The sequence below is a fragment of the Eublepharis macularius genome, chromosome 12 (assembly GCF_028583425.1).
Source record: "Eublepharis macularius isolate TG4126 chromosome 12, MPM_Emac_v1.0, whole genome shotgun sequence".
In the NCBI taxonomy this organism is placed as follows: Eukaryota; Metazoa; Chordata; class Lepidosauria; order Squamata; family Eublepharidae; genus Eublepharis; species Eublepharis macularius.
Genome location: NC_072801.1, coordinates 63,330,130 through 63,346,435, shown reverse-complemented (window position 1 = coordinate 63,346,435; position 16,306 = coordinate 63,330,130). Strand labels below are relative to the sequence as shown.

General features: G+C 47.2%; 2 protein-coding genes across 6 annotated transcripts; one reads left to right on the top strand and one right to left on the bottom strand.

Annotated features, from left to right (window-relative positions):
- Window positions 1-1,522: 1,522 nt before the first annotated feature.
- On the bottom strand, window positions 1,523-7,626 carry TLCD3B (TLC domain containing 3B). Its single transcript, XM_054994441.1, has 5 exons — window positions 7,369-7,626; window positions 6,180-6,263; window positions 2,439-2,670; window positions 2,223-2,318; window positions 1,523-2,000 (listed from the first exon to the last, which is right to left on the bottom strand). The coding sequence occupies exons 1-5, from the start codon at window positions 7,491-7,493 to the stop codon at window positions 1,686-1,688; spliced, it is 852 nt and encodes a 283-aa protein (XP_054850416.1). The 5' UTR covers window positions 7,494-7,626; the 3' UTR covers window positions 1,523-1,685.
- Window positions 7,627-11,978: 4,352 nt separating this feature from the next.
- Window positions 11,979-15,922, top strand: LOC129339871 (uncharacterized). Of its 5 annotated transcripts, none has more exons than XM_054994444.1 (5): window positions 11,979-12,302; window positions 12,954-13,027; window positions 13,603-13,740; window positions 14,200-14,346; window positions 15,644-15,922. In XM_054994444.1, the coding sequence occupies exons 2-5, from the start codon at window positions 13,022-13,024 to the stop codon at window positions 15,767-15,769; spliced, it is 417 nt and encodes a 138-aa protein (XP_054850419.1). In that variant the 5' UTR covers window positions 11,979-12,302; window positions 12,954-13,021; the 3' UTR covers window positions 15,770-15,922. The 5 variants fall into 5 exon arrangements, with proteins under 5 accessions (XP_054850419.1, XP_054850422.1, XP_054850417.1 ...); XM_054994447.1 differs by lacking the exon at window positions 11,979-12,302 and adding an exon at window positions 12,428-12,446; XM_054994442.1 differs by lacking the exon at window positions 11,979-12,302 and adding an exon at window positions 12,443-12,508.
- The last annotated feature ends 384 nt before the right edge of the window (window positions 15,923-16,306 follow it).

The following is a 16,306-nucleotide window of genomic DNA, read 5'->3' as shown; positions in this document are numbered from 1 at the left end:
GGAGAAGAGCCTGCCTTTGTTGCCCCAAGTGAGACTCAGTCCCCTCCACAAGGAGCTCTGCTGCCCTGCTGCTCCGGCTTCAGGCAGGGTTTTGTGGGTGGTGGCTAGTCTATGGTCAAGGAGCTCCCACAAATAACCCTTCCCTCTTGCTGTCCCCTACAGGCACCTTCCCGCAGCAGTTGCGCTTTATCCTGGTAGGCTCCATCGTGCTCATCCTTCTGCTCTTCCTCTATCAGATCTGCACTAAAGTGTACGTGTTGCACTGTGTGATTTGCTGCAAGCATATGCTCTCCCCAACATCACCTCCCCAGTCATTGCAGGTGATGATTTGCTTCCACCCTTTTAATTTCCATTCTTCTTTCAGGCTTGGCAAAAAAGGGGCTGCGTAAAAACTTTGGAAGATCAGATTTTGCTCCACGGCCATCTGGAACACCCTTTGCCTTCTTCCGGCATCACTCCTGTACAATAAAGCACTCACAGTTTGTGAGGCCTGTGGTCCAGTCAGGAGGGTTGGAATAAAGAAACGTGTTTATGGAGGAGGCTCACAAGTTTTAACAGCTTGTAAACCCCCATTTAGCACTGTAGGTTCCGTGGACAGCTCGGGGGGGGGGGAGGGCAATAAAGACAACAATGTGGCCCTCTGCTGGCATTAGATAAAGGCTCCTTTAATACTTTGCAGACTTCAGGTTATAAATACACCCCACCCCCTATTTACAGCTGGACCCCCTGCCCGGTGGAGTGGGGATTTCTAGGAGGGAGGAGCGAAGGGGGTTGTGCGCTGAACAGAAGAGAAGGCGGCAAGGGGGCAGGTGCTCCCCTACTTGGTTATTGCTAGTTGGGGGCCTGATAGTGGTTAGGAAGCACCCCTCTGGTCACCTTCCCATTGCAAAGAGTATGCAAGATTACCCTGTGCAATTTGGGATGTTCCTGGTGGGTGGCACCCCGGTAATACTGAAGATTACTTCCTATTTAAGCAGCACCCAAAAATTCTTGGGTTTTTTTTTTCTTTATTGGGCATCCTATGAAAATCCCTAAGCACCTTGAATAATACTGGAGATCCTGTATGTCCTATGGTTAATAACAAAGAAAATCCCCTTTTGTCTGTCTGCCCCCATCATATTACTAGTGTCTTCCCACACAAATGGCTGGAGGTATCCTTGCCTAGCATATGCCCGGATCAACCTGGGGCCAGCCTCATTGGGATGCTGCAAAAAGTTGGGAATACTGCAAATTAACACTTTGGGTTTTTTTTGTTTGGCTTGGCAGAACCCGCAACACCCCCACGGCCCCTTTGTTTTGTCTCACAACCCCAGAGAAACTTCAGCCATACTCTGTTCTTGGCCTTTTAAAAACCCTGGACTGAAAGTCTCCCTACAGGAGAGATCCCATGTATTCTCCTTTGGCTTGGGACCCTAACTTCAACCCCACCCCACCCCACCCCAAGAAACTCCAAAATTGCTTATAATTAGAGTTGCCTTTGGCAAGTGAATCCCATAAGAAACCAGAGGATCCCAGTCTGCGGTGTTATGCCCCCCTGAACACTTCGTTCCAGCCCCCTTCCAAGTCCCCTTTTGGCCTCAAGAGTCCACTCCCCCCATACTCCAGTCCCTCCCGCATCCCCAATAAATAAATAAGTTAGAGGAAAATGTGTTCTGTCCATCTGTGGTTGAAGGTCAGGGTAGAGATCAGTCCAGCCCCTGTGCTTCTGGCCTGTGCCCATTTCGCAATGCCTGTTCCTTCGCGGCACTCCGGGCACGGGAAAAGACACGGAATGCTCCCCGGCAGATGAGGCCAAACCAGTAAAGCTGGGGTGCCATGAGGACTGCTGATCCCAAGTTGTACTCAGCGGGGATAGAGAAGGGCACACGGTAGAGGGGAAGTCCAACGTACTTCCCATATACCCAGTACATGTATGGGAAGAGCAGGATCCGGCAGCAGAAGAAGGTCACCAGCATGAATACCCCGTTCACCTTATGCAGAAGGGTGTGCTGCTGCTTGTACTGCAGAGAGAGGGAGAGAACTGAGAGAGCGACCAGACTCAGAGGAGCCTTTTCTGACCCCCACCCCACCTTTTCTTCTGTCAAACTCAGTTTCCTTTTCACAAACCGGAACGGTTCCCCTATTGCTTGCCAGGCGCTTCTCTTCTTCACAGAAGACACTGCTCTGCCCCACTGGATTGCCTTCTCTCCCCAGAAAACCCAGCAGAGTCAGGACGTACTTACCAGGATGAGGACCTTGCCGAGGCAAACAAAAGGGGTGCTGAGTTCAGCCATCAGCATGCAGCCCAGGAAGAAATCGCCCTTGCCTTGGCGCCACAGCTGCAGTGGGAGACATTGGAGAGGAGGGACCATTCTGGGGAGCAGCTCTCAAGGACAGAGAATCCCTTCTGTGCCCCAAGGGGGGGGGGTGCATCATGCGCTTTCCCCAGCCACACTCACCACAGACACGGGGAAGCAGACCAGCACCATGAAGAGGTGGTGAACCACCATGAGGAATTCCTTGTGCAAGTAGGCGCGGGTTACAGTGCGCAGGGATCGTGTTCCTGCTGACCCTGATGCTGCCTCGTGCCCCTTGACCCGGTATTTGTGCCAATGGCACATGAACATGGCATAGATGTCGTAGATGAAGTAGGGAACTGCGAACTGGGTGTAGGTAGCTGTCAGCCAGTGCCTGCAGGGGTGGGGGAAAGGGAAAGGGATGCGAGAAGAACTGGAGTTATGCTACAGTCAGAGTAGGTGAATCAGATGGGTGGTCCATCTAGATCAGTATCCTGCATCACACAGTGGCCAACTAGGTGCCCCGAAGGACCAACAAAGAAGGCAGAGAAGCCAGCGCCTTTCCCTGAAGTTCAGAGGTTTACTGTCCCTGAATGTGAAGGCCCCTTTTAGTCACCATGACTAGTAGCCATTGATGGATCTCTCTTCCATGAATCTGTCTAATCACTTTCTAAAGCCATCTATGTAAGGGGCCATCGCTACATGCATTGCCAGTGAATTCCACAATTTAGGAAGTACTTCCTTCGGTTTGTCCTGAATCTATTGCATGGCAAAATCCTTGAGTGCCCACGAGTGCTTGTATTAGGGGAGAGAGAAAAGTTCTCTGTTTCATTTCTCCAACTCCATACGTGCTTTTATAAAACTCTACCACATGCCACTCCATCTTGTCATCCTTTTTCTAAGCTGCAAAGCTCTAGACTCTGGTGGTAGAAAGCATTATCAAGTTGCAGATGACTTAAGGCAACCCTGTAGGGTTTTCAAGGTAAGAGATGTTCAGAGGTGGTTTTGCAATTGCCTGCCTCTGCATAGTGACTCTGGATGTCCTTGGTATCCAAGTACTCACCCGGACTGACCCTGCTTAGCTTCTGAGATATGACAAAATTGAGCTAGCTTGGACCTCTAGGGCCCAATCTCTTTAGCCTTCTTTAATAGAAAAGGTGCTCCAACCCCTCCATTTGCACTTTTCCCAGTTTTGCAATATCTTTTTTGAAATACAGTGACCGGAGCTGTATACAAAATAATAAAGCACCTTTAAGCTGTATACAAAATAGTAAAGCACCTTTAAGACTAACCAACTTTACTGTAGCATAAGCTTTCGAGAACCACAGTTCTCTTTGTCAGATGCATCTGGCGAAGAGAACTTGAAAGCTTATGCTACAGTAAACGTGGTTAGTCTTAAAGGTGCTACTGGACTCTACTATTTTGCTACTACAGACTAAAATGGCTAACTCCTCTGGATCAGAGCTGTGTACAGTGCTCTTGAAGAGGATGGACCACAGACCTATACAGGGGTCTTACCGCACTGGCCGTTCTATTTTCCATCCCTTTTCTATTAACCCCCAGCATGGAGTTTGCCTCCTATCAGGGAGCAGGAGGGCATCCCACCACCTCGGAACAGGCTGAAGGCCACAATCAATGAATATTGATGGCTTGCTGATGTGCTTTGCTCAGAAGGTCAACGAGAATGCCATTTCTGCCAAGCCCCGTTCCCCAACAAGGCCCCTCAGGTCTATACCATAATCCTCAGCTACTGCAGGCACTGACTCCCCACTCAGTTCTGTTGCCTCCCAACCAACGTCAAGCATGGTTCAAATGGACAGTGGGCTGGGACTTTCCTCCCTGCCCTGTCCTGCCACTCCCCTTTCAATACTGGTTGCCACCATCCAGCATAACAGCCAACCCCTACCAGGGCATCTTCAATCCCCTTAATGTGCAGGAAGTTCAGGCTTATTCATGGCTGTGAACTCCCGCCTTTTGACTTGGAATCTTGCTTCAAAGCTGGGAGGGGGAAGTTCTTTAAAAGTCAATAGGATTAACTGTAAAGGATTGCATATTTAATTCTGGTCCTTCGCAGATGAGGTGCAGTGAAAATTCTGGGACTCCTAAATGTGTTTCTGGCCCTGATCCATTCCCTCCCCCCCCGTCCCAAGAAGCTAGGCTGAGTCAGATGTGAAACGGAGTGTTGTTTCTTTAAATAGGGGCTGTGACTTCCTGCCACATCCTGACCGAGTTCTCTTTGCCCTCCTCCCTCCCTTCTTCACTGCAGCGTGCCTGGGTATTTGTGCTGACAACAAGCCCTGCACTCCATGCAAGGTGATTAGGCCAAATGCCAGAGAAGCTGCCTAGATGCTGCAGTGCTACGCAGGACTCAGAGGCCTAAATGGACTTCATGGGGTGCCCAGAACTGGAAGAGCAAAGGATCCTGCGAGATCTGAGGGGGGGACGTCGTGTCTCTGCGTTTGTAGGGTGGGGGAGGTCCCTGATGAAGGACCAAAGTATGATTTGATTTGTTATTCCTGGCATGGGGGGGGCAGTCAATTAAGGACACAGCACTACGGAGGGGTCAGTTAAGGAGACAATCGAGTGTAGCTGAAAGATTGCCAGGGAAACTTCCTGTCACTCTCCAGAGAAGCTTTGAGATTCCCATAATAAACAAGCATACAGATATCTTTGTGAGAATGGGCAAAACTTAACTGAGACTGTTTCTTCATCCACAAAAGAATCTAGCAGTCCTGCCCTCTCAGACCTTGTACTCTAACCAATCATTCCCAGAGGACCGAGAAACGCAGCCTTCATCTAGATTTCATGCACTTCAGAGCCCACTCTCTATCCAGGAAGCGCAAGAATCTGTCATCGGTGGCTGCCCAATAAAGCTAATCATGGGTGCAAAGAACTCAAATCAGCAGTGGAAACAGCTGTTGCTTTGGTCTAATCCCCTACCCTGCTCCATCCTGTGAGGGAATTAGCACACATGCCCCATAGAGTCTCTCCTCTCCAGGGGAAGGAACTAATCCCTGCTAAACTCATTAGAGTGAAAGGAAGCAATCTTGATGATGAAGCCAGGAGGGGCCACCTGAAATGGAGAGAGACCAGGCACCCTGGTTCCCGGACTCACACCTTCCAATATCCAGCCCCCTCCTCAGAGAGCTCCGATGGTGCTTTTAAATTCTTGCTCGTCCTGCAGAGCTGCCCTTCTGCCAAACTGGTGTCTGCAGAGACTTGGGTCTGGCAGCTTTCCCAGAATCCAATGGGAGTGCCAAATTCTTTCCCTGCACTCACTTCAGCAAACTCTCTGGGAAACCCGAGCTCAGTTCCCCCATAGATCGCGTGGGCACTTAGAGATGTTTGGTGGAAGGGGCTGTCCATGGTGCTGAAGGGCAAGAGGACAGTCTGGGGTGTCTGCAGGTACCATGGACAGCTCTATGCTTTGGATGGGCCAAAAAGCCTCAGCAGCTACAGTCACCTATACCCTGCTCCCTCCAGCGCCCCCTGTTGGAAGCTCCATGCACAAGCACCGCTCCTATTGGTCCTTTCTTGACCTCCCTTGCCCCAACCTCTCCTTACAGAACCAAAACAGCAAGGCGCTTTCTCATGCCTGAGAAGTTGCTACCTCTGCACTGCCCCCTGCAGCACCTCCTGCTGGCAAGACCAATGCGCTGCACAGCAGCTTCCTCTTCCCACTATTGAACTGCACATCTGCCATTGACATGTCACTGTCATCCTGTTCTAAATTTGGTACCTGTCCCAGTGCAGGAGTCAGGTTTCCCCCTAGTGTGACCTTGCCAACACACTGCTGGGCTGGATACAGAAACCCAAGGTTTGGAAGGAGCGGTGTGTGGTGGTGGGGGGGAGAGGAACCGCACTGCAGTGTTGCCCCGGCATGCAGGCAAAATGCTGACTTACTGGTCGTCGATAATGTGCTTGCAGGAGGAGGAAACGATGTAGCCGACTGTAGAAGCCATGATGGCCTGCACTGAAGAAACAAGCCTGTAGCGGGGAGAAAGGGGAAATGGAAACAAGTTGAATGGGCTGTTTGTTCCACTCGGCCCTCTTTTCAGAGCCCACCTGCTAGCCATTCCCATTCTGAACTCTGTATTCCAGACTGGCAAACCCCTCTAAATGCTTCTCGAGTATGTGCTATGCCAGCCCTTTCCCCCCAAAGCATCACTTCCTATCTGTAGTCCTTCCCCCTGCCCTTAACTACAGGACATCTTAAGGGGATCAGCAACAAATTTTGATGAGCGCTAGAGGGTTGGGAGGCCCAGCTGCTCCCTCACTCTGACATGCATTATCATGTGATCACCAGAGACTATCGGCACAGAAGTGCCCATTCTAAAGGATGAGAGAAACAAGACATCCTGCTTATCAGATCATCCAGCGCAGTTGAGGAGGCATTCCTTGGTACTCCCTGGCATGCCCCAGCTGATTGCCCTCATCCCTGGTGGAACTTGCCAAACTCTAACTAACCCTAAGCTCACATGCTTCAGTTTGTGGCTTCAAGCATTTCAGCCAAAAGGAAATCTATGGGTTATCACTAGCACAGGTTGTCATCACGAGCCACTGACAACTTAACATCCTGGTCCAGCCCTTGCTCAAACCTTCACTCTAAATTAATAAGCCTCAATCTCTCCCAGAGGACTTGGGAGTTCTGGCTCGCAGCCTCACTGTAATCAACTAGACCATACACCTTGCCCAGAGGCTCTAGGATCCCTGGCTTCTGGCCTCTCCTTACTTGCTTGGATCCCATAAAAAAACTTGAACAGCAAGGAGGCTCAGTTTGTGGCCTGCCACATCCCACTCCGATCAGACCTTGGGATCCCGGCTCCCAGCCTCTTCTCATTCTCGACCCACCAAGCCTTACTAGAGAAACCTACCTCACAAACCTTCCTCTTTACTGCAACGTATACCACTCCCCTTTAAGAGGAGTCTCGATTGCCACCCCCTTTGCCAAAGCCCCAGAAACTGTCTGCTTTCTCCCTTTCCCCTCCAAAAGGACAAAGAAGGGGTCCTATCCCCACACCTGAGGCCTGCTGACTGCCCACCCACCACTTCTGGATCCCTCGCTGCGTCTTTTCTCCGCATCCCTGGTTACCTGGCTGAGACGATGACCGCGTCGGCCTCCTCCCATCGCAGCCACGGCAGCCACTTTAGGCTGTTCTTGGACAACAAGAAGAGGCCGGGGAAGACAATGCCCCCTGCTACCAAGGCGTGAAACATCTCGCTTCAGGCTGCAGGGTTGGGGGAGGGGGGCAGCACAGATGGGGAGGGTCAGCGGGGGCTACCCTCGGGGAAGGCTCATGGTATCGGAGGGGACAAGGGGGGATGGATAGGGAAGGGGGGGGATGGCGGTGTGGCGGGTTGGTCCCAAGCAGAGCTGCTGTGACAGACAGAGAGAGAGACAGAGCCAGGGGAAGGAGGGGGAGCGGGGGAGCAGCTGTCAGCACAGTGCGGGAGGAACTTAAAGAGACAGTGGCCTGTGGTGTGTGGAGGGACTGGCAAAGAGGAGTGGATCGGCTTAGAGAGTAGTAAACGCTAAGGACGCAGAACTGCAAGGAGGTTGTGGATCAGGGTTGAAATACATTGTGGGGGACGAACAGAGGAGGCAGTTTGCAGGCTGGGGCTCAACACTGTGGGTGGATGGAAAGCTAAGAAGGGGATGCACTTTGGGATTGTGACTCAAACTGGTAGGAGGAAGCTCAGGGTTTGGGACAGCAGAGGAATCTGTCCTCTCTGGCTGTTAAAAATTCCTCCTGACTACCCCCAGCAGAGAGTTTCCCTGGCACGTTGCATTCGCAGCAGCTAATCAGACTGGGGATATCCACTCTGCCCAGAGCCGTCTAATGGGGCAGGGGCGGGGGAAGCAGAATTTAACCCTCTGAATGCTCGGTCATAATTTCCCCCAATCTGTACACCCTGTCTTGCTCAGCAAACAGGTATGCTTACATGATAATTTGGTTCATTCCATAATCTGAGCCTGGTTTGTGAGGATAGGTCAATGTTGGGCTGGGAGGAAGAGGTGTGATGAGGAGGGGGCAGTTAACTCCTGCCTCTCTCAGGGTTTTAGGGCTAATCCTCCAATAAAGCTCCACCTGCTGAGTAGATGACCCTGATGTGACCTTTGATAGGTGGGGTTGGAAAAAGACTAGAGACTAAAGAAACAGTGACACCTTTTGGCTGAATATAAAAACTGCAAAGTGCTGGCTACCCAAAGAGCTCAAATTTGTACATTACTTTAAACCCATTAGACATCCTTACCCTCTCAGAAAACCCAGGCGTCCCGGAAGCATCTCACCTGGCAGATACATAGACTGCATAGACTTCTTCCATTTTCCCAAAGTGAATCAGAAGCAAACGCAGTATCCAGTAAAAGGAAGGATAGGTGGCTAAACCCAGGATGAACAAACTGGGTACCTACAAAAGGGTGGTGACTGTAGAAATTAAGAGACTTAGCAGCTCATTGCTCTATTACCTTTCTAATGAGAAACACAAGCCTCTTCTTTGAAGAGTAAGTTTATGCAGTACCCATGGCATACCACATCCTGCCAGGCCAGCCCAACTGCCCAGTTATTTTTTTTTTGTATAGCCAAATTCATAGGAGAGAGACCTATCCGTGGTTATTAGCTCTGATAACTAAATGGAACCTCCATGAATAGAAGAAATGTTCCTTTGAGAACCTGGTGCTGGGGACAAACTGGAAGGAATACACTTCATGCCTTGTTTAAAAAAATCTTCCAAAAATCTCTGGGCTAGAAACATGATGCTGGACTAGATGAATCTTCAGCTTGAGATTTTTTCATTCTTAATAAATTGTAAGCAAAGTATACTTTTGATTAAATTGATATAAAATTTTTAAACTCATAGTTCCAGAAGTTCTGGACACCACCATGTTTCCTGACCCAAGTCCTGGTGCTCCCCTCCCTCTTACCTACTGTTGGGCAAAAATTAAAACTTGATTTACTTCAGTGAGCACAATATTAATACCTTTCAATGGTACCAAAATCAACAATGAATGCATTTGCCTATATTAGCCCTCAACCAATCAACTTACCTGTTCCTGGGTCATCTTAATAAGTACAGCATAAGGAGTCAATTACACTGAGGCTGTCCTGCGTCTCTGCATCTACGGAGGGTGTGGGTACGTTGAGAAGAAATCTCTCCCTAAGGGACTAATTTAGATGTAATTGAAGCCTCATCATCTGCTGATATTCTGCTTTAATAACAGCTAAGTGACCAAATCCCAACATCACAATTAATTAATTAATTAATCAGAAAGGAAACAGCTGAGGCAATGAAACAACCCACTGGCGATCAAATCAGTGGGCGTGTTTTGGGTTTAAACCACATTTTAAACCTGGGTGGAAATCACGGCCATATAGCTCCATTGGGCCACACCCTATCTCACAGCCGTATCTAGTGTGTAGGTCTGGTGAGAGAATCAGATTTAAGGGGGAGGACACCTATACTATCTTGAATTCCTTGGATAAAAAGTGAGATTAAAATGTATCAAAGAAAGTTTAAATGTAAGCATGAAATTTAAAAAATGAAAAATGACCTAAGTAGCCACAGCAACTTGGGGGGGGATGTCTAGGCAAAGTTGTGTGCTCTTATAGCCTACCAATTTCTCCAGGACAGATGAGCTCACAGACTTTCTCTCACTGGAAATAACTGTATTTAAATAGGCTTATCCCAGGCTGGACTGCATTTATATTGATTTTAATAATGAAGCGTCAATATTTTGCTAACCTTTGTCCTGCTTCTTGGGAATATATCAAGTTATTCTGAAATTCAGACTGGAAGCCACATTTTGGAGCAGTTACTCCTTTACCTTTCACAGTGCATAAGCACAGAACAAATACGAATAGTAGAGTGGCACTGAACTGAAAGCTACCCTGGCCAGGATCCATATGATGCAAACCCTGTTTACCTGGCTAGCAAATGGAGGGGCTACTTTCTACAGTACCAGAAGTGTCAAGTCAGGACTCCAGTGGAACTGGGATTTCTCACGCACAAGTAGAGGGGGAAATTGCCGGTTCTGCACTTCTCACCAGCCCCACTGTTCATTTTTCTGTAATCTGCTATGGGCCACAACTGATGCCCCAGCTTGCTTCAGCAACTGGGGGGGAAGGATGAGTGACAGGGACTGTAGATGGGACGGAGTGGAAAGCACAACTGCTTCTACATTATTAAATGTAACAATGCAATTCCAGGTTTCAACCTTACTCCAGAAACCTATACCATGTATGTTTTACTCTCAGCTGTTTGTGTCACTGTGAACAGAGTTGCTGTTCCACAAAAAAGTCAAGATATATATGCAGGCACCTTTCTTGATTATTCCTTTAATATATTAGTTCACTAGCACATTAAACACCTAAATAATAAGTCATTCAGTAAGCTCACAAATATATAACAATTTTTCAACTAAGTACATGGCATGTTCATTTTTGATCTCACAGCTTTCTGTTTGAACAGTACACTCATGAACCCAAAGGGGCTTGATCACATACCCATTTGATCACATGGCCATTTGTAGCTAGCTTTCTGCAGACTCATCTTGCAAGAAAGCATATTAATGATAATTGATCAGTACTTCTTTTTGGTAATACATGAAAAAGTATTAACCAAGATGCCGAAAAGCTATTGAAGTGTTTGCTTCTTAATGGCGTATGAAGAGCCAGACTTTGTAAAGATGTATATCATTTTTGGCTATCAATGTGGAGAATAAAATTTGTTCCAATTGTCCCCAATTAACTGTTATGATGCATCATTAAGGAAGGATTAAGGGAAATTGAAGCAGATAGCCAGGAACAAAATTACAGGTGGTTGGTACACTGAAACTTTTTATCATGGCACCTAGAAAAAAAATTATTTGCTTAAAAGATTTTCTCCCACTTTTTCTGCATGTGCATACACAAGCTTAGTATGACACACATACAGAAATTAAACACACAGTCATTTAAAATAAACACATTTTTTAAAAAATAGATGTCTAGAAAAAGGCCGCATCCACTCACAAAAGTTGCTTTAGGGAGACCAAGGCAGTCGCCACCCCAAACAATCTTTTGTAAAAGAACAAGATTCTCAATATACTGGGAGTGGGAAAGAGGCTTTTAAAAAAGCAAATTAAACATTAGGCAATAATTGGCTAATGAGCTTTTAGCTGTCAAGAATATGAATGAAACCAAGCTACTACATTTTTTCAAATTAAATTCGCTAGAGGATTTGCACATTGTTTAAAACGGTATTTTAATTAATTCAGATCTCTCCCTGTGGTCAATCTGAATAAATTTGCATGCAGAGTCTTTTGCCCTCCCCCCTCCAAGGAATTAATTAAGGGGGTATCCGCTAATATCTTTAAATTATTACAGAATATCTTTGCATGCCATGCTAATTAACTGCCTGCCATTCTCCCTCGCTCCTCCTCTGCCGTTGTAGCGAGAAAGAGTCGCGGTTTCCATGACAACGGTAAACCGCCTGCAATAATCTGCTGAGAGCACTATGCGCATGTGCGCCGCTCCCGCCCGTCTTTGAGCTCGTCCCACTGTCGCACGCATGCGTAGTTTTGTGAAACGCCTGAAACTAATCTGAGGCGATGCGCATGCGCGGCAAGTGTAGTTAACCGTTTCCTGAAGCGACTGTGAATTTTTCAGTGCGAGGGACTGCCCCTTCCTCAAACTCTGATTGGTTGCGACAATGAGCCAACGCGCCTCTTTAAAACAATCTCGTTGCTGGGCAGATCTCTTCCTTCGATCACCAAATTCTGTGACAGGACGCTTCGGATTATGTAAACGAGAAGGAAAAGTCTGAACGGATAATATTTAGAGTGACGATGAGAAGGGGCGGAGATACGCGAGGCCAAACAGTACGGAAATTCACGGCCAGCAGTTATCGCGTTGAAAAGATGGACGTGGCTTAGACCCCACCCTCTCGATTGGGTTCTTCCACTCTCCATTATTTAAAATACATAAGAGAGCCACCCTAGTGACGTCACTTCCGTTGCACGCTCTGCTTTTCCGACAGGAAGTTGAGGCAAGTATACTGGGGCGGGGGAGGGGCGGTTGCGTTACCAACGTCGGTAAGGCGTCCTGTGAGGTGACGGAGAAGCACTTCCGCTGGTCCCTCACTCTATCCAGTTCGGCTCTGAATGGGACCTCCGAGGAATAACGCCCGCTTGTGAGATTTGGTTGCACTGTAGTTCCGTAGGGTTACTTCCGGCTTCGGCAGCGGTCTCCAGGGTAACGATGGGACGCGTAAGCCTGAGTCTTCGGGCAGGTTGAATATGAATTGGAGTTCCCGCCCCTGATGACTATTAATAAAGTTGCGTGGTCAATTCACGGGGCTTGTTGGTAGGGCTGCCAGTTTCAGCTCTGGAAATTCCTGGAGGTCTGGGAGCAGTGTTTGGGACGGGTGGAGTTTGGGGAGGAGAAGGGAGCTCAGCCGGGGTGTGATGCCTTAGTGTGAGCCCACTCTCCAAAGCTGCATTTTCTCAAGGAGAACTCCAGGCCCCACCTGGAAGTTGGCAATTCTCCTAGTTTCTCATTCGGTATCGGGACGAAGCAATTCTAAGGATGCTATTTTGTGTAGTTATGGGGAAAGGAGATTAAATTGGGGGCGGGGTCTTCGTCATTGATATGGGATGGGCACTTTGAGGGAGATGTGAAAATGATTTCTCTCTTCCAGGGTCATCAATGGAGCCTCCAGGGTCTGGATCTTAATACCTCCCATGTTGAAGGCCTTCCAATTTTGGAATGGCAGTAAGCAGAGACTCTACTTTACCTATATAATCAGAATGCACTTTATGTCTTTAGTTAAACTACCCTGATATTCCTCTTCTGCCAGTGGGACTGATGAGGATTGAAAGATTCTACTTAGAAATAGGCCTAGGAAAACTTGGAAGCTACATGTTCCTATCCAAATATTGTGACTGAAAAATACAGATCGTTGTGGGATCATCTCGTTGATTTCCAGCTATGTACTAATGATCAGAGAATCTTGTTGTGTGTTTGATGATTCTCTAATATTTTGTTCCTGTTTGGCAAAAGTAGCTATCCTAAACCAGTCTACTCATAAATACAAAACAGAGGCAGGGAGAATAATGTAAGCTGTTATGGGTTTCCATGGGGGGTGGGGTGGGGGGGAGGCAGGGTTTAAATGAAATAAAATAAGCAAATAAATAATTCCTATGTTATTCAATGGAGCTTACTTCTAGGAAAATATCCTTAGCAGGTAGCCCAAAAGTCAGAAATTGGGCTTTGGGGCTAAGCCATGTAACTCCTCTTCACCACTCCATGCTGCCAACTTCCCCTTTCTGGTTTTCCCCACCCTACAGACTCCATCACCGAACCCTCCACCAGACCTCCCTTTTGCCGCTACCTTGTTCCTGCCCCTCCCTGCCATCATCTTCTTGGCCGTTGGTTCCTACCTGCTACTCCTGGTCGTGGTCCTGGTCCTCCGACAGTGCCTACTGGTAATTGGGGCATGGGACTGACAGCTGAAGGGGCAAAGAAGTGGTCTGTAGGTATTTAGTGGAGGAATTATTAAGCAAGATGAGGCCCTGTGTGTCACAGTAATGGTACTTCCTCAGAAACAGTAGTATGGCAAGGAACAAAAAGGATGGATTTGTGTTGCTCATTATGTACTACAGGACTTTGGCCCTATTTGACAGTCCCTCAAAGACATTATAAGAAACATCACAGCCTTCAGTTTCTCGATGTGGGCTTGTTTTTTCTTCAAACCATGTTTTGTAAATGCGAGTTGTTGCTGATCCCGAAGTTCTGGATTACTTTCAAAATCCACAAAATGTGGCATAATAAAATGTGACAACAATCAAATGGACAACATTAATCATAAATAGGGGGCAAGGAAGCCAACTTCACATATGCCAGCCCAACTCTGTGTTCTGTGTCTTTTCACTCTCTCTTCCCAGTCCCGAGGCATTTGTGCCAACTGCTGTTCGTGCCAAAAGGGGTCTTTGCCAAGTGTGTGTGAATGTTGTCTGGCCTGTGCAGAGTCATGTGACTGTGCTCTCCCATCCCCAGCTCGCTACCTGGATGACTGCTGCCATTGCACTAATGTGAGTTCTTCCATCTCACCCTTCCCCAGTAACTAATTAGCTCTTTAGATACATCAATTCACAATAGTCCCTGGGAGATAGTAGACAATGTTGAACCCTCATGCTGAAAGGAGTTCCTAGGGATTACATAGAAAAGTGTGAGAAGTGGCATTGACCCAATTTCAACCATCTTATGTGTTCTGGAAGAGTTTCTGATTATTTTTGTGACAATAAAGGGGGAAGTGTCAAGGCAACAGCACCCTTTCATCAATGCTGGGGTGAGAGACTACAATTCAAAACAAAAAACAACATTTTTGCTTTCTGCTGCAGATACTGTTTAGTGGTAGCCTATGGGCTTGATCTAACCTGGGAAGCAGTTTAACACGATGTGACAAGGATAGAACCTAACACATCTGGGTGCTATACTGCAGTCTGGAGAACAGAGCAACTCCTGATAGTAGAAAAGACAGTTGTAAGGGAATTAAGAGTGGCAAATTTTTATGGCTATTTGCCAATGCAAGGGACGCTTGATAAAGACAGAGTGAGAAGCTGAACTGAAGTTTTGAGACAGAAAGCAACTGGCTGTGTGCAGTCAGAAAGAAATGCACTTTTTAAAATTGGCAGGGGCAGGAGGAGTTGGCTGTTCTGGAAACCAAACTGGGAATGGGTTTTTCTCATGTGTATCTCATTTTGACTGAACAGGCAATAAAGCTGTAAGTTCTAAAATAGCAGGTGCGAGCTCTGTCTTGAAAAAGCAAGCCAGCTGAATTATTTCAAGGAAATAGTTTCTTTGAAACAGCAGTCCTTATTATTGACTCAAACCATACAATCCTATGCCAACCAGAAGAGTCTGGCTGTAACTTGGAATGGCGGAATCAGAGGGATTTGATGGAGCTACTGAGTGAGAATGGGGAGGATCAGGGATGCTTTCAGCATAGTTCTGTGCAGGGTTGCCTCCTTCTAAGCCTATTGACTTAAATGGATATTGAAGAGTATAACTGTTTAGGATTGGACTATCCCATTAGTGTTTGCCTGAGCTCCTCCAGGAAAGAGCTTGCCTCACAGGTTGAGCAGCACATGACTTCTCACCACCTTGGGCATCTGGGGGGTGGGAGAAGCAGGAGAGAAATGTTTTAAAGAAATGTTCAGGCTACAGTATTCAAACTTTCCCTTTTACTAGCGCCAGTCTTTGAATACAACTCTTTCCTCAACAATCAGTACTTGCCATCAAATTCCTCCCATTTTATTGAACGAACATCTTGATGCAGGTAGTCTGGCAAATTAACAATGTGCGTGTTTTTTTCTCTATTTCTCATAGGGCTGGGACATGGGGACTTGCTCCACCCTTCCCAGTTGGTGTCCACTCTGTGACTGTGCCTGTGCCTACCAGCCCCCAGACTGTCAGAGCATCAATTGCATTTGCTTTGAGATTAAACTACGATAAGGGGCTCCAGATCTGAAAACTACAGGAAATTATGTCCATGATTTAGAAGCATGGGAGGTGTCTGTTCTCATAGTAGACCATAAAAGAGGGACTTGCCTGCCTGGCAAAAAGAGGTCTTCAGAACCAAGAGAGATTTGAAAGTTCTTCCTGTTCTTCCCCCCCCCCCCAATGCGTTTTGTTTTTTGTATTGTGTCTTTGTGATTATTGTTTTTATAAAAGCTTCTGCATTTTTTTTAAAAAATAAAATGAATTATATATTCTTCTGTGTCTGTCTTTAATGTGAACGGAAAGTGAGGGTATTGGATAGAATTTGGTGTCTGAATTAATGGAAAGCTGTTCAAATTATTTTTCTCTCTTCACTATATTTTGGGCTGGGAGGAAGGTGATAAGAATAGTAGAGTTGCAAGCTGGTCTGCATGAAAACCAATGGCCTGAAAAGGTGGGGAGGGAGATCAGCTGTCTTCCAATATGCAAAGGCATGTGGTTAGTGAAAGGGAAGAAGACCTGGCAGGAATCAGGAATGGGGATGGCATATGA

Coding starts and splice junctions, on each gene's coding strand:
- LOC129339871 (XM_054994444.1), top strand. Junction 13,741..14,199: donor TCCTCCGACAGTGCCTACTG/GTAATTGGGGCA, acceptor CTCTCTTCCCAG/TCCCGAGGCATTTGTGCCAA. Junction 14,347..15,643: donor ACTGCTGCCATTGCACTAAT/GTGAGTTCTTCC, acceptor TATTTCTCATAG/GGCTGGGACATGGGGACTTG.
- TLCD3B (XM_054994441.1), bottom strand. CDS start 7,493: ATGTTTCACGCCTTGGTAGCAGGGGGCATTGTCTTCCCCGGCCTCTTC. Junction 6,264..7,368: donor GCGGTCATCGTCTCAGCCAG/GTAACCAGGGAT, acceptor TCCCCGCTACAG/GCTTGTTTCTTCAGTGCAGG. Junction 2,319..2,438: donor TCTGCTTCCCCGTGTCTGTG/GTGAGTGTGGCT, acceptor CTCCCACTGCAG/CTGTGGCGCCAAGGCAAGGG.